The sequence below is a fragment of the Oculina patagonica genome, chromosome 7, assembly GCF_052425735.1.
Source record: "Oculina patagonica isolate OP01 chromosome 7, crgOcupat, whole genome shotgun sequence".
Lineage (NCBI taxonomy): Eukaryota > Metazoa > Cnidaria > Anthozoa > Scleractinia > Oculinidae > Oculina > Oculina patagonica.
In genome coordinates this window covers 9,828,061-9,843,977 of record NC_135764.1, presented here as the reverse complement: position 1 = coordinate 9,843,977, position 15,917 = coordinate 9,828,061, and the positions used below count along the sequence as shown (strand labels likewise).

At 35.6% G+C, this 15,917-nt stretch overlaps 3 protein-coding genes across 3 annotated transcripts; 2 read left to right on the top strand and 1 right to left on the bottom strand.

The window, feature by feature from the left end:
* Nucleotides 1–1,627: 1,627 nt before the first annotated feature.
* On the top strand, nt 1,628–3,343 carry LOC144660745 (uncharacterized). The gene is made up of 3 exons (XM_078521483.1): nt 1,628–1,769; nt 2,297–2,620; nt 3,152–3,343. Exons 1-2 carry the CDS (start codon nt 1,639–1,641, stop codon nt 2,583–2,585), a joined length of 420 nt encoding a protein of 139 aa, XP_078377609.1. The 5' UTR covers nt 1,628–1,638; the 3' UTR covers nt 2,586–2,620; nt 3,152–3,343.
* Nucleotides 3,344–7,493: 4,150 nt separating this feature from the next.
* Nucleotides 7,494–8,919, bottom strand: LOC144660751 (uncharacterized). Its single transcript, XM_078521489.1, has 3 exons — nt 8,788–8,919; nt 8,301–8,577; nt 7,494–7,603 (listed from the first exon to the last, which is right to left on the bottom strand). Exons 1-2 carry the CDS (start codon nt 8,904–8,906, stop codon nt 8,325–8,327), a joined length of 372 nt encoding a protein of 123 aa, XP_078377615.1. The 5' UTR covers nt 8,907–8,919; the 3' UTR covers nt 7,494–7,603; nt 8,301–8,324.
* Nucleotides 8,920–13,580: 4,661 nt separating this feature from the next.
* On the top strand, nt 13,581–15,637 carry LOC144660742 (uncharacterized). Its single transcript, XM_078521478.1, has 3 exons — nt 13,581–13,792; nt 14,267–14,576; nt 15,498–15,637. Exons 1-2 carry the CDS (start codon nt 13,614–13,616, stop codon nt 14,544–14,546), a joined length of 459 nt encoding a protein of 152 aa, XP_078377604.1. The 5' UTR covers nt 13,581–13,613; the 3' UTR covers nt 14,547–14,576; nt 15,498–15,637.
* Nucleotides 15,638–15,917: the final 280 nt, after the last annotated feature.

The window sequence follows — 15,917 nt, the reverse complement described above, 5'->3', positions numbered from 1 at the left end:
TTTAAGACTAAAACTAAACACGAAACGACGCAGAAAAAGTAAAAAAGCCTCCATTAACTCGAAAATGGAGGCTTAGATATATATTAGTTCGCGGACATTATCTGTTTTGAGAAGTGAACAGTTTTCCGAGAATGAAGCTTCGAGGAACAGATAATGCCCAAGTACAAATATCCGTGCATATTTTTAAAGCCAAATTGCGACTATTGTTTTCATTATCCTTCAGATATTTATAGGCCGCTTATATTGGGAAATTTTTCTCTCAAAACTTTTAAACGTTAAAGTAATTCTGTTGGCGTTCAAAGCATTGTTTGTCTGCTCAAAAAAGTTTAGTTCTATTGAACATATGTTTAATTTAACGATTTACTCTGGTTAAACACTGAGCGTATCACAAAGTTGGTAAACGGAAAATATCACTTGGGGAATTTCCCTCGGATATTTCCCAATTTTAGTTTTAGTTGGGGCATATTGTGTCAAGTGACGCTTACTAAACAATCGCGCGTGAGCGATAACATTTGATGGATTATGAATTGTAATATTGCCCGAATAATAAAATTTGATTAATCTCTACTTGTTAAGTACTGCTGCGACATTTTCCACCTACAGCTACGTTAAGGTAAATTTTTAAACCCAGTCGTTCTTACAACACTGTTCCTCGCTGTTTGTGAAACTTCGGTCCTGATTCAAGTATTGAACTCTCTGGCCGCCAAGGAACAGGCAGCGGAAGCCGCGATTTGACGTTTTAATTGTGTTTACGTAGTTGGAAGTAATTCATTGACACGAACATGGCAAGATAGTGAGAAATATATAAATATTTTTCTATTTCAAAACATCCAAACATTTTCGGTTACTTTTTACAAGGGTTCACTTATAAGTACTCGGATATATGATTGTTTTCAAAAGGATATTTAATGTTGCCATGTAACAGAAAAATATTTACCATGTTTAATAAAAAAAAAAATGAAAAATCAAAACATTGTGGTGGGGATTTCTAAAACCAAATCAAACCTTTTTTTTGGAATTTCCTTCAATGAAGCAGTTGAGGGTTCAAAATTGAATTCGAACCTACATGAACTTTTTCCAAGATTAAAATATTCTGTTGAAGGCGAATACCTCCGAATGCGCTTAAATTTTTTGATAAACGATATAAAAAGATGAATTTGCTTTATTTGAAAAGCATATCCATACCAACGATATTAACTCAGTTAATCAACAAAGTGAAGTAGTTGAGAAAGGTTGGGCGTTTCAAGTGACGTCAGGGAAACGTTTTGAAGGTTTACGGAAGATCGAAGTTAAGACCACACCTTAACTTCAGAGGTGGTCTTTTAAACTTCAATATATAGTTATATTTAATAACATGTAGTTACTATTTCTATACTCAGCGGCCACATGAGAACTTTATCATATTTGGGCATCTCGCCGATTAAAAACCTAAAAAGTCATTAAATTAAAAAGCTGTTAAAACTATGCATATAATTGTAACTAAACTTAGTTTTCAAGTGAGTAATATTGACATGATTTGTCAATATCTTTACTTTTTTCGGCACATAGGCAGCAAGGCATATCCGGTGCTGTTTTATCCAAAGGTATAAAATGCGAAATACAGTTTCATTTGTTAGTTAGAAGCAAGAAGTCTCCACGATGAAAGGATTGATTCTTGTAGCTCTTGTTGGCTTTGTGCTTGCCATAGGCTTGGCTTTGCCATTCACTGAAGATGAAGCTGAGGCTTATCAAGCTGAACGGAAGCAAATTGGAAACGACATATTTCAGAGGTAAGGTATAAGTGCAATTGTACTTGAAGAAAGACGAAAGTCGAGAAACGAAAAGAAAAAGAGAGTATATTTAAAAAAAGTCTCCCTTGTTTTCCTTTTCACATATGATCATTTTTTTCCCTTTGAAACAAGTTCCAAGGCAAAGCATCGACACGGAAAAAAAGTATTTCGAAATTAAAAATGGGGGAACTTTGGGGTTTGACTACTGTAATTCCAAATTAAAGCAGGTCTAGCTTTCCCCTTGCAATTTAAATGTAACGTGCTAATTCATATCTCAACTGACGACTAATAATGTATCTTTCAAAGATCATCGACATAGAAACATTGCCATGCTATATTTTTCTAATGTTAGTTGGTCATTTGTATTTTAACATTCAGTGTACTCGCGTATTTTTGTTGTAATTAGATAAAATTATGTGAAACAGTACAAGTGATTTTGTTTAATGTAGGTGAGCGCCAAGGTTTTAAAACGGCGTGTAAAACATTTACATTTCTTTCTTTCTTTTTTGTTTTCGATTCTTCATCAGCAACCCTAAGTTGGATGATGGTGATAAGGATTTGGATGAAGACGAAATAGATAGCGATGGCCACGATGACGCCGAAAACGATGACGATGAAGATGCAGATGACGAGGATGAAAACTCTTTGTCTGATCCATTGGACAAAGAATTGGTTGAGAAGTCTTCTGATCCAATACTGCCCTTCCTTATATTTCGCGGGGCTCGCCGACTTGCTCGCCGCTTCCGACGCCGAAGATCCCGCCGTGGACGAAGATTTCGAAGATTTTTCCGACGTCGTCGCCGAAGCCGCGGTTGAAGCTTCGGTACTAAGGGACTTCAAATCAACTGAAGGTAACGAGAACGGAAACATTTTTTTTATCTTCGTTTTTTAAATGCTTTTTTTTAACAAATATATTTCGTTTCGGACCATTTACATGTTTTTATTCTCAATAAATAATCACGCCAAAGCTCACAAAGAAAACGAGAAAGACTTAGACTAAATAAACGACCTCAAAGACTCGTGCATTGGAGCCAATTGTGTAACACTTTGTTTTCAATTGCATAAATCACCTATCGATTTTATTCGTAATTTTGAATAGAGGATTTGCTATATAACGCTGAAATTGTTAGTAGCTGTTTAAACTTCATTTGCGGAAGTTTTGATATGTCAACCATTGCATATGTCCATTTTAGAAGGAGGTCTAGAATTTTGATCGGATAACGGACGCTTAGATTGGCCGTATCGTCATTTTGCATGGACTATGTAAACACGGTTCTGATATGTAAAAAAACACGTGTTTTGCTAATTCGAAAAACTTACGCAAAGGGTATGTGCGTGACTTATTTTGCTTTAAAATATGAATACTTTTTTCGTCTCATTAGGTTTACAAGGATATTCCACGGATGAAGAATAACAGAACGCAACTTTCAAAATGCTCTAACGAAACTAAGCTGTTAATTAAAAGATTCATGTAGAATATAAAAGCATATGAATAAGCTTGTATCAGCCTTTTTATAACGAATAAATGAATATTTAATTCATATTTCAGCTTTGTCTATCAGTAACAAAAAGCCGTTGGTAATAAATGTTCTCTATTAATTGGTTTGTTCTGGTTTCCCTTTCATTGAGATAGAAATACCACGTGCACTGAGCTACTGTTTAGCTACATGCATGAAACGATAATCATTTGCGTGTCAATGTAATTCGCGTCTTCATTATATTGGTTTTTAGTACGCTTAGCGATTGGCTTGAAATCTGGTGCCTTTTTCTCCCATCCAATCGTAGGTACAGCCATTACCAATCGTGCCAGATGTTACGACTAGCTGACACTCATTTTTCCGCGCTTCGCTACAACTACATGCAATCGCTTCTAGGTTTGTTTATATCACTCTACTATTTGCGTCCTTTGTGACCGACCAGAGAGATTACTTTAAAGGGGTGCTGGTTTTATGTTTTCACCCAATTGACAATCGTTCTATCGAAAAGCCTAACCCTGTCAGTTGGTGAAACATTTTCTCACATTTGAAAAAAAAAAATATCATCAAGCTCATCTCTTCATCTCCTCCTGTTTATGTTCGGTTTTGCTTATTCCTGAAATTGAACGCAAGCTAAGACTCAGGGACGGCGGAGCCGGGGGGGGAGGGGGGCGGAAAAATAAAGACATACATACATACATACATACATACATACATACATACATACATACATACATACATACATACATACATACATACATACATACATACATACATACATACATACATACATACATACATACATACATACATACATACATACATACATACATACATACATACATAAATTATTTAAAAAGGTTCCAGGCTTCAATAGTATACCATCGATTTATTGCAACAGCTCTGTTTCGTATGGTCAAAAGATGACCACACTCTTCAGGCAATTTTTTCGAATGACCGTTAATTTGAATGCCGGCGGTTAAATACAAAATACAAAATATACAAAATATGGTTGCTAGGTAGCAGTTGTGTAGATTACGTTACTTTAAAGTTCTTGAGGACAAATCTATTTCTATGGGGGCATGAACTCGCTAATTCGTTGCGCTTGTTTAAGCTACAAAGATCTTTTTTACAGATAATAATAAACTTTTCGTGGAGACATAGATTACATTTCTTGCTAATATTATTGTATGGCTGACACTTTCTTAGCACTTTCCATTTGATTTGATAGGCTTTTTTCGCGTCTTTAAGAGTCCAGATGTGTTTTGATAGTTCAGTTTCATTTCTTTTGTTGGTGTGTCGAAAGGATGCGTTGTGGTTTCTGTAGCGGTCTTTAAAGTTTGTTGCTAGTCCCCAAAACTCCCCATGGACAAAAAGAGACAGTGACAGTATGTTTGACGTGACAATGGGCTCATACGACGGAGCAGAAACTTGTGAGCTGATCGGGGCATACATGCTGTCCCTCATCGCGCCTAAGTTTAAACATGAAGTAGGCCTCTACCGTGACGACGGCATCGCCGTATGTAGAGCTACACCCAGAGAAATTGAAAAGATTAAGCAAGAAGTCAGCAACGCATTTAAAGCAAACGGGCTTAAAATCACAATCGACGCAAACAAAAAGATCGTAGACTTCTTAGACGTGACCTTCGACCTCGCAAGCGGTAGCTACAAACCTTACATGAAGCCTAACAATAAATTGCTGTACGTCCACCGACAGAGTAACCATCCCCCCGCATTACTTGAGAACATACCCCTGAACATTAACAAAAGATTAACAAATATTTCATCTAGCAAAGAAGTTTTTGACGCAGCCATCCCTCCCTACCAAAAAGCACTCCAGGAAAGCGGATATGACCACAAGCTCACATACCACCCAGAAGCACAACAAGCAACGAGAAATAAGAGAAAGCGAAGACGAAACGTAACATGGTACAACCCGCCATTTAATTCAAACCTGAAAACCAACCTTGGAAGAAAGTTTCTTTGTGTTGTTGATAAATGCTTCCCCAAGATCCACCCGCTACACAAGATTTTCAACAGACACACGATCAAGCTCAGCTACTCATGCATGCCAAACATGAAATCCACTATCGCATCGCACAACAAAAGCATTCTCTCAAATGTCACGCCAGCGCCAACTCAACAGCCACGTGATGGGTGCAACTGCAGGAGAAAGAATGAGTGCCCTCTGGAAGGTCAATGTCTCCAAACCAATGTAGTCTATCAAGCAACAGTGACAAGCGAAACTTCCACGGAATCATACGTAGGACTAGCAACAAACTTTAAAGACCGCTACAGAAACCACAACGCATCCTTTCGACACACCAACAAAAGAAATGAAACTGAACTATCAAAACACATCTGGACTCTTAAAGACGCGAAAAAAGCCTATCAAATCAAATGGAAAGTGCTAAGAAAGTGTCAGCCATACAATAATATTAGCAAGAAATGTAATCTATGTCTCCACGAAAAGTTTATTATTATCTGTAAAAAAGATCTTTGTAGCTTAAACAAGCGCAACGAATTAGCGAGTTCATGCCCCCATAGAAATAGATTTGTCCTCAAGAACTTTAAAGTAACGTAATCTACACAACTGCTACCTAGCAACCATATTTTGTATATTTTGTATTTTGTATTTAACCGCCAGCATTCAAATTAACGGTCATTCGAAAAAATTGCCTGAAGAGTGTGGTCATCTTTTGACCATACGAAACAGAGCTGTTGCAATAAATCGATGGAATACTATTGAAGCCTGGAACCTTTTTAAATAATTTAGTACCGCTCCTAAAAAGTTGAGCGCTCTCCGAAAATCGTTCCACACAAGAAATTTGAAGTTACATACATACATACATACATACATACATACATACATACATACATACATACATACATACATACATACATACATACATACATACATACATACATACATACATACATACATACATACATACATACATACATACATACATACATACATACATACATACATACATACATACATACATACATACATACATACATACATACATACATACATACATACATACATACATACATACATACATTTAAAAAATCAGTACGGGGCTTAGGTAGAGCTAACTTATTTGCCTTGTCTCTAAGGTTATAGTCTGTGCTGAATGGTTTAAATGGGTATTGTAAGTACTCCGGAGCTTGTTTATTGATACTTGTTTACTACTGAGAGAAGGGTCTTTTAAGCCCCCCCTCCCCCCACTTCAAGTCATTAGTCAGCCCCCCCCCCCCCCCCCCCCCCTACTTGGGAAATTGATCCGCCGTCCCTGCTTTCTGACTGCCCGGTCCACGGAGTGCGTATTTCAAAAGATACATCTATTTTCCTATACAAATATCCGCCCAGCGTGATGTACACTAGTACAAAGACATGAATTGCCAGCACAGGTTTACTGGATAATTTTCGGCGTTACACTTCAAATAGTTTTCCGGTTACACAAGGTCGAGCTTGGACTAGCCGCAACGAAACGTATATTCGTTTTTGTACTTCCTATACACCGATCTCAGGGTGACTTAGCGATCCGGATCCAATAGCTTGTTTTAAAGGAAATCCGTAGAATGCGTCCGCGATTATGATTTCTTTATTCACTCCAGGAGCTGTTTTAGTATTATAGAGCTCGTCGTCTGCAAGTTACTAGCCGCATGGGCATTCCCTCTTCCCCAGAATTTGTCCCTGAGATTTTTAAACAACAGAGCAGCCGATCACTGGTGGAAAGAAACTTCCGAGAGTTTCTGCCTACTTTTGCGTGCAAACACTAGAATGTGAATGGCCATGGGGTGCGAGTTCAATGCCAAATTGCAAAAATGTGCCCAGCAACATGTGCGTCCGTTTCCTTTATTCGGCATTTACTTCAACCCGATGTGTGGAACCACTCTTGTTGTTAGATACACCCTTTGTTCTGGGAATGTCGTGGGCAATTATTTTGTTATCTTTAACGTATCCGTAGCGATTTCCCATGAGAAGTTTCAATGTAGGTCCTGAGGTTACACACAAAACACAATCCCCTCTCGCATTTAGATAAAGTCGTACTTTCCCGAGAGCAAAAGGCCTAGTGGAACCGCAACTATTGCTTGCACCCGAAGAATCGTTTTTTATATTTTACAAAGTGTTAGAACTTTGTATGAAAAAAAAACCTTATATAAAAAATAACTATTTGTAATTAAAAATAATTATCACAAAATCTACGTTTAATTTTTTATATAAAACAAAGATCAGTACAGTTTTACGCTTTTATCTACCATAGCTTCCAAACTTTACTTTATCAAATTTTTCTAGTATTGTTAATTGACAGAGCTTGGCTTTTCCAGTTTTGTTCATGGAGGGTACATCTGTAGAGAAAAAAAAAAGTATAGATTAAACAATGAAGATATCTACTTTTAGAATATATTAATTTAATTTCTTTCCTTTTTCTGTGTACATTTCTTTAAGGGACAAATGAATTAAGGAAAATAATACATTTATTTAGCAACTATATTACTGACTCCGGCAAATATATTACTTACTTCAGGCATTGTTTCAAACATATATTAATTATAAAATTACAACCAAATGCAGGACAAAAAAGGCCTTCTTTCTTAAATTTTATTAGTAAAACAATAATAACTTGACTACCTAGTCTTTGAAAAAATGCAAAATAAGAGAACAGAACAACAACTACAACAACAACAAAAAAAAACGGTTTGCATGGCGTTTTATAACGTACGTTACTATAACAGAACATCAACACGAAATTCTACGCCACATTAGCTGCATGCAAGTTGTTAAAGATAATACACGCTAATCATTATGTTTTTTTTTTTTCAGGCGTTCTTCACTTAAGGCACAGAGAACCATAGTCGGCTTAATCTTTCAAGGTATAGCTATGAAGTTTTTTTATTGTATTCATTAATCATTTTTTTTTTTGTTATCTTGTTATCTTTACGCCTCATTTCTGAAGTGAAGTTGAAACTGTGACTTAAGATTATCAGTAAAAAGTGCCCTAACTAAAGTGAAAACATGAAAGCTCAAAACTTGGGGCGTGCATACCTAGAACTGGCAGGTGTTACTTCTTTAGCCACGGAAGCGGCGGAAGAATCTACGAGTGCCGCGGAAGAAGCGACGGACTCGAAATAAGCGTCGTACAATTTGGCGATCTGATGACTTCTCTATTGGATTTGATAAAGAATTGTCGTCATCTTCGTCTTCTTCGCCATTATCATCGTCATCATCATCATCTTCGTAATCTTCCTTGTTGTCTTTGTTTTCCTCAAAGTCGTGTTCATCTTCACCTACATCATTATCTGCAGCATCCCAGTTGAAGTCCCTTCGAAAAAAAATGACAATAACATGTATAGGTATTTAACACAAACTACCTGCGAATGCACAAGCGTTGTTTGACTTATTCAAAAAAACAAGTCAGCACCAATTTTGCTCGTGCGATTGAAAAACAAGGTACATCAACTGTTAAAGCACGCCACATCTTTGTCTTTGTTAGAAAACTTAAGAGATCTTTTAAGCATATTTTTTACCATACCTCACAGCGTCTTCTGATTTGAGGTCATTATTTGTTTGATCTCCATCCTCATTGAAAGGAAGGGCCAAGCCTATGGCCAGCACAAAGCCAACCAGTGCTAACAAGAACAGTTTGTTCATCGTGAAGTCTTCTTCGTTTCTGGCTGGTGAGCAACCACAAATGGTGCATTTTATACCTTTGGGTGACAGATAATCGGGTGCACCATGTTGACAAGATGCCAAATGAATCACGATATTGCAAGGCTACATTAATGTTATTGGCCAAATAACCTTATCTACAAAAGTACTCTATGATTCTATTTGATACACTTGTTTTCCTCGAACTTCCAAATATAACCACTGATACTGAAACTACTACTTTTAAAATATATGATCAATACGTTCCCCTTTATATTGTGAAATAATAAAATAGTAACACAATAAGCACTTATATTTTTGTAACAATTAGTCCCATTAGCTTATCGCCTAATGTTGTGTTAAAGGGCATATGGTTTGAGAGGTTTGCTTCCGAGGGTGGTCTTATATGAAAAGTCTTTTTTTTTTCCTGATGGATGTATTTCTTCTAAGAATAAATTTTATTTACAAATAGATTAAGATTTATTACGTAGATTAACAAAATAAGTATAAACTTGGCAAAACTAAGAGAACTCCTTTATGGCAGCAAAATGGTATTTTTTTATTCATATTTGTTTTGGGTACCCCTGTTGGACTGATCGGCATCGAATGATTAAAAAAAATTCCTAACACAAGTATGTTCTCCTGCAAAGCGAACGAAACGCATCGTGTGCACAATATTACTAATTTACCTTCGTGAAGGAAGTTCTGGAATTTCAATTCTAAACAAAAGATGAATGGTTGACTAACCTCAGTTTCATGTTTGAAAAGAGAAAGGCACAGTATCCTGATTAAAATTGCGGTCCTTAGGACAATCAAAATGTCGGTTATAAAGAGATTTTTGAGAATTGAAGGCAAACTGTAAGCTAGTCGATCGGGGAGGTGACACAAGATGATTCTGCATGCGTTAAGTACTGCACAAGGGAAGAATAGAATATCAAATAACTCTCCATTTACTGAATGATGAATATTGTTGAACCTTTTTGCAATCATTAACTTATTTTTATATTTTACAATTTGCCCTTATGGGATAACAGTAGGTAAAAAGAAAGAAAAAAAAAAACTAGGGTTCTAGGATTCTTTCACTAAAGGAGAGCGGGAGAATTGTTTAATGTGACATTATAGATTTTTGATATTTTATTGAAAGTGCTATGGACGTTATAACATTCATCAAACGATGTTTGAATGTAAGTAACTCAGTTTTTTCAAGTAAGAGGCGAAAGATACCAAATTCATTATTTTATTTTGAGATAATTTTTAGAAATGTCCTTATTATTTTGATTTAACCAGCCATAAACCTAGCCAGATCATTGTTGCCCTCAAAAAAGCCAAGATGTTTACACGCCAACAATTACATCCTTCTGATAGCTGTGTTTACTTCTTTAACTTCGTGCTTTTTTCTGATTTATTTTTAAATAAACTTATTTTCAATAGATTTATGTTTACGTTTATTTTTCAACATCATATTAAACGACGCAAAAATGAATAACATGTGAACTTTCTAAAAAACATAGCAACAATGTGAATTGAATTTATTGGAAACGTAAAGGAGCGATATTAGGAAAAAACAATGTAATACAAGTGTCGCCTTTAAACTGTTTCCCGACAAAAATGTTAGGCTGAGGTTCACCAATTTACCAAGAACAACGAGAAATATCTAATAACTTAAAAGTAAACAAATTTGAAATTTGTTTACTTTTATTTTTTATCTACAAAAACAGGACGTGAGCAAGCTTGCTATCTTCATAATAATTTTAGAAAACAATCCTTGAAGTGAAATAAAACAGAAGTTTTTTTTTTTTTCCAATAAAGGAATGATGTCTCCTCTAGATGATATGCGACCATTCGAATCCACTCACAGCTTACTTTCAACCTGATATCAATTCTGGTGAATTTGATTTGAAAAACATACATATACCAAGAACATGAAAATAGGTTAGGTTGTGTTATTTTAAGGGTCGTGTATTGATTTTAGAAATGACATCTTCAATATCAGTGATTACTGAAATTAGATAATCGTATTTTCTCATTGAAAATGGGTTAAAAACGGGAAGGCTTTCGTTTAGCTTAACTTAGCTTGTGATTTTCTGGCACATTTTCAGCATGTATACAGAGTCTTAATCTGTACTCTTTTTGCCTTTACAATTCAAGATGTAAATTACTGGTAAATATGCTGAAATTAATAATCCTAAGTCAGTGGCAGAAGGGACAATACAGACTTTTTTTTATCCAATGTTCACCTGGAGCAAATAGAAATGAAACCTAATAGACTACCTCTAGTAATAGTTCGTTGAATATGTTTTCTTCTACGGGAAAATATATTACCCTTAAATGACCAAAAGATGTATACTTTGTAACTATATGATCTTCTAACCATAATTGAAAGCTGCGTTAAATGTCTTTTCTTGTTCAAAATGGGTTAAAACGGTAACAACTTTCCATGAAGTCGGCTTTGAATTCTTGTATGTCTTATCTTAGCTTGTAATTTTCTGGCACATTGTCAACATGTACATTTAATTTTTTGCAATTCTTTTGACTTTACATTTAATTTAAGATGCAAATACTGGTGGACGTCGTCTTTATAACTAACTCGTACGGGAAAATATATTACCCTAAATGAGCAAAAGTATTATTGTACTTTTTATCAAAATGTGACCAAAGCTAACTATACAATCATTATGATCTCCTAACCGTAATTGAAAACTGCTTTAAAAGCATCTGGAAAGAGCTTATCGCTGGTATTGTAGTTTGCTTGAAGATATAATGAGAGTTGAGAAATTTCTTAATAAGCAAGCAGGTCCGTTTTGTGAATACCTTTAAGTATTTACAGAACGGACCTGCTTGCTTACTAAGAAGTTTCTCAACAAACATGTCTTACAATTAAAGCTCAGACATAATACAGTCCCGGAGTACGAAGAAGTCTTTTATGACTGAGGATGAATTCATGAATAAGGGTCTTGGTTTAAGAGGCAATCAAAGGGCTAAAGGAAAGAGGACTTTTTACCAACTTCATGCAAAATTCGAGCAGAATACAAGATCTTGAAAACTGCGTTCGTTAAAGAGTTCTTAAACTAAAGAAATTTTAAGACTAAAACTGAACACGAAACGACGCAGGAAAAGTTTGATATTTATAAAAAAGCCTCCATTTAACTTGAAAATGGAGGCTTAGATATATATTAGTCCGCGGACATAATCTAAACTTGAGAAGTTAACAGTTTTGCGAGAGCGAAGCTTCGAGAAACAGATTTTGTCCAAGAACAAATATCCGTGCTTTTTTTTACAGCCAAATTGCGACTATTGTTTTCATTATCCTTCAAATATTTATAGGCCGCCAATAGTGGAAAACTTTCCTCTCAAAACGTTTAAACGTTAAAATAATTCTGTTGGCGTTCAAAGCATTGTTGGTCTGTTCCAAAAGTTTAGTTCTATTGACCATATGTTTAATTTAACAATTTACTCTGGCTGAACACTGAGCGTGCAAGCATAAATCACAGAGTTGGGAAACGGGAAATATCACTTGGGGAATTTCCCTCGGATATTTCCCAATTTTAGTTTTAGTTGAGGCATATATATTGTGTCAAGTGACGCTTACTAAACAATCGCGCGTGAGCGATAATATTTGATGGATTATGAATTGTAATATTGCCCGAATAATAAAATTTCATTAATCTCTACTTGTTAAGTACTGCTGCGACATTTTCCACCTACAGCTACGTTGAGTTAAGTTTATAAACCCAGTCGTTCTCACAACACTGTTCCTCGTCGACTAGCGGCGTACACGCAAATTTGTGAAACTTCGGTCCTGATTCAAGTATTGAACTCTCTGGCCAAGGAACAGGCAGCGGAAGCCGCGAGTTGACGTTTTACTTGTGATTACGTAGTTGGAAGTAATTCATTGACACGAACATGACAAGATAGTGAGAAATAGATAAATATTTTTCTATTTCAAAACATCCAAACATTTCCGGTTACTTTTTACAAGGGTTCACTTATAAGTACTCGGATATATGATTGTTTTCAAAAGGATATTTAATGTTGCCATGTAACAGAAAAATATTTACCATGTTTAATAAAAAAAAAAAAACTGAAAAATCAAAACATTGTGGTGGGGATTTCTAAAACCAAATCAAACCTTTTTTTTTTTGGAATTTCCTTCAATGAAGCAGTTGAGGGAACAAAATTGAATTCGAACATACATTAACTTTTTCCAAGATTAAAATATTCTGTTGAAGGCGAATACCTCCGAATGCGCCTAAATTTTTTGATAAACGATATAAAGAGATGGATTTGCTTTATTTAGAAAGCATATCCATACCAACGATATTAACTCAGTTAATCAACAAAGTGAAGTAGTTGAGAAAGGTTGGGCGTTTCAAGTGACGTCAGGGAAACGTTTTGAAGGTTTACGGAAGATCGAAGTTAAGACCACGCCTTAACTTCAGAGGTGGTCTTTTAAACTTCAATATATATAGTTATATTTAATAACATGTAGTTATTTCTATACTCAGCGGCTACATGAGAACTTTATCATATTTGGGCATCTCGCCGATTAAAAACATAAAATAGTCAGTAAAATAAAAAACTATGTATATAATTGTAACTAAACTTAGTTTTCAAGTGAGTAATATTGACGTGATTTGTCAATATCTTTCCTTTTTTCGGCACGTTGGCAGCAGGGCATATCCGAGTGCTGTTTTACCCAAAGATATAAAAATGGGACATTCAGTTTCATTTGTTAGTTCGAAGCAAGAAGTCTCCACGATGAAAGGATTGATTCTTGTAGCTCTTGTTGGCTTTGTGCTTGCTATAGGCTTGGCATTGCCATTCACTGATGATGAAGCCAAGGCGTATGAAGGTGAACTGAAACAAGTTGGAAACGACATATCTCAGAGGTAAGAGATAAGTGTGATTGTACGTGAAGAAAAACGAAGGTCGAGAGAGGAAGAGAAAAAGACATTTTATTTAAAAAGGGTAACCTGTTTTGCTTTTTTAGATATGGTCAGTTTATTCTCTTTCTAGGCGAGGCATGATATGAAAACACTTAAAATGTCCAAATTAAAAAGAAGGAATTTCGGGGTTTGACTACAGCAATCCTAATTTAAGGCAAGTTTAGCTTTCCTTTTGCATTTCAAATGTAATGTTTAAAGGACAGAGACATAGAAGCATTGCCATACTACATTTTTCTCATATGTTAGCTGATCATTTATATTTATCACTGTACCCGCGTTTTTGGTGTGTGTTATAATTAGTTATGATTATGTCGAACTGTGCAAGTGATTTTTTGACGTAGTGAGCGCCAATGTTTAAAGACATCGTGTAAAACATTTTTCATTTTTTTCTCTTTCTTTTTTTCGTTTCTTGTTCAGCAACCCTAAGTTGGATGTTGGTGATGGGGATTTGGATGAAGACGAAACAGATAGCGATGGCCACGATGAAGACGAAAACGATAACGATGAAGACGCAGATGACGAGGAAGAAAACTCTTTGTCCAATCCATTGGACAAAGAATTGGTTGAGAAGTCTTCTGATCCAATACTGCCCTTCCTTATATTCCGCGGAGCTCGTCGACTTATTCGCCGCCGTAGATCCCGTCGTGGACGACGATTTCGAAGATTCTTCCGACGTAGACGCCGAAGCCGCGGTTGAAACTTTGGAACTGAAGCATTTCAAATCAAGGTAACGAGAAAAGAAAACATGATTTTTTTTTTTTTGGTTTTGTAACAGATATGTTTCATTTCAAACCATTTCTTTACTGTTGAAAGTCTTTACTCATTTCTTTTCTCAATGAATATTCACACCAAAGCTCCCAGAAAACGATACAAACTTAGACTAAATAAACTACCTAAACGTATAGCGCAGTGGCGCCAAATTTGTAAGTCGTCCGTATTTTCACTTGAATAAATTATTTCCCATCCCGCCCTTTCCTCCATGAATAACGGGGTGCGTTTGAAATAAGTCGCCGAATTTGCGCATATCTTGAGATTATTTTAAAGACTGATAGAGCTCCAAATGTGATTCCATACATTTTTTCTTTCAAACGTGGTTGATAATTAAAGTAACTACCTCTCATTGTTTAAATTTTGCCAATATGTATGTTTTCTTTTACGGTCTGACTGCAACAGACATTCCTTTCCGTTATCGTTCGTTAGTTACGTCACCAGAAATGCCGGCTCATTAAAGGCTGCTGCCTCAGTATTGTTAAAAAGTTAATTTAACTTCAAAACGTATCGGTTTCTTTGCATGGCGTTAATATTTTATGTTGTTCATATTGACAATTTGTTTCTTTTTTTGCTATTATGTGAAGATAATTTACTCTATAAAGCTGAAATTGTTAGTGGCTGTTTGATCTTTCTTTGCGGACAATTTGCTATGTCAACCATGTGTCTATTTTACGAGGAGGTTTGGCCAGAGGGTTAACAAGATCAGCTTATAATAAATCATGTTTTTGCTATTGCCTATATTGGCTGTCTCGCCAGGTAAACAGGGTTGTGATAGTGCAAACACGTGTTGGGATACTTTGAGCGACTTACGCAGAGACTACTTGTGTGGCTTTTTTACATGTATTTATATGTGTTTTTTTTTTTTTCATCTCATCAGGTTGACAAGGATATCACAAGGATGAAAAAAGGAAGCCACTAATAAAATGTTCTACAAATAAAACTAAGAAATAAGATTAAAACTCATGAAAAATATAAAAGAAAGCAAGTTAAAAAGCTTGTATTAGCATTTTCATAAAGAATAAAAAATAAACGTTAAATTTATATACCAGTTTCATTTATGAGTAACAACAACAACAACGATAACAACAGAAAATATTGGCCATAAATGTTTCCTTTTCTAGGGTTTGCTTTGCTTTCCTTTTCCTTGCGATATATAGCGCTTAGATGGTGTTCAGCTACATAAAGGGATCAAGAACGATTTTTTTAGCGTCGCATGTAATTCGTGTTTTCATTGGTTTTCATAAGAACTTTTTGAGATAGGCTAACCAATTTTGTGAGAATCAATACTCAGGGCCTG

Bases quoted from the DNA above. Each gene is read 5' to 3' on its own strand.
- LOC144660745 (XM_078521483.1), top strand. From the start codon at position 1,639: ATGAAAGGATTGATTCTTGTAGCTCTTGTTGGCTTTGTGCTTGCCATA. The intron at 1,770-2,296 runs GTAAGGTATAAG...ATTCTTCATCAG, and splicing joins GGAAACGACATATTTCAGAG to CAACCCTAAGTTGGATGATG.
- LOC144660751 (XM_078521489.1), bottom strand. From the start codon at position 8,906: ATGAACAAACTGTTCTTGTTAGCACTGGTTGGCTTTGTGCTGGCCATA. The intron at 8,578-8,787 runs GTATGGTAAAAA...TTTTTTTCGAAG, and splicing joins AAATCAGAAGACGCTGTGAG to GGACTTCAACTGGGATGCTG.
- LOC144660742 (XM_078521478.1), top strand. From the start codon at position 13,614: ATGGGACATTCAGTTTCATTTGTTAGTTCGAAGCAAGAAGTCTCCACG. The intron at 13,793-14,266 runs GTAAGAGATAAG...TTTCTTGTTCAG, and splicing joins GGAAACGACATATCTCAGAG to CAACCCTAAGTTGGATGTTG.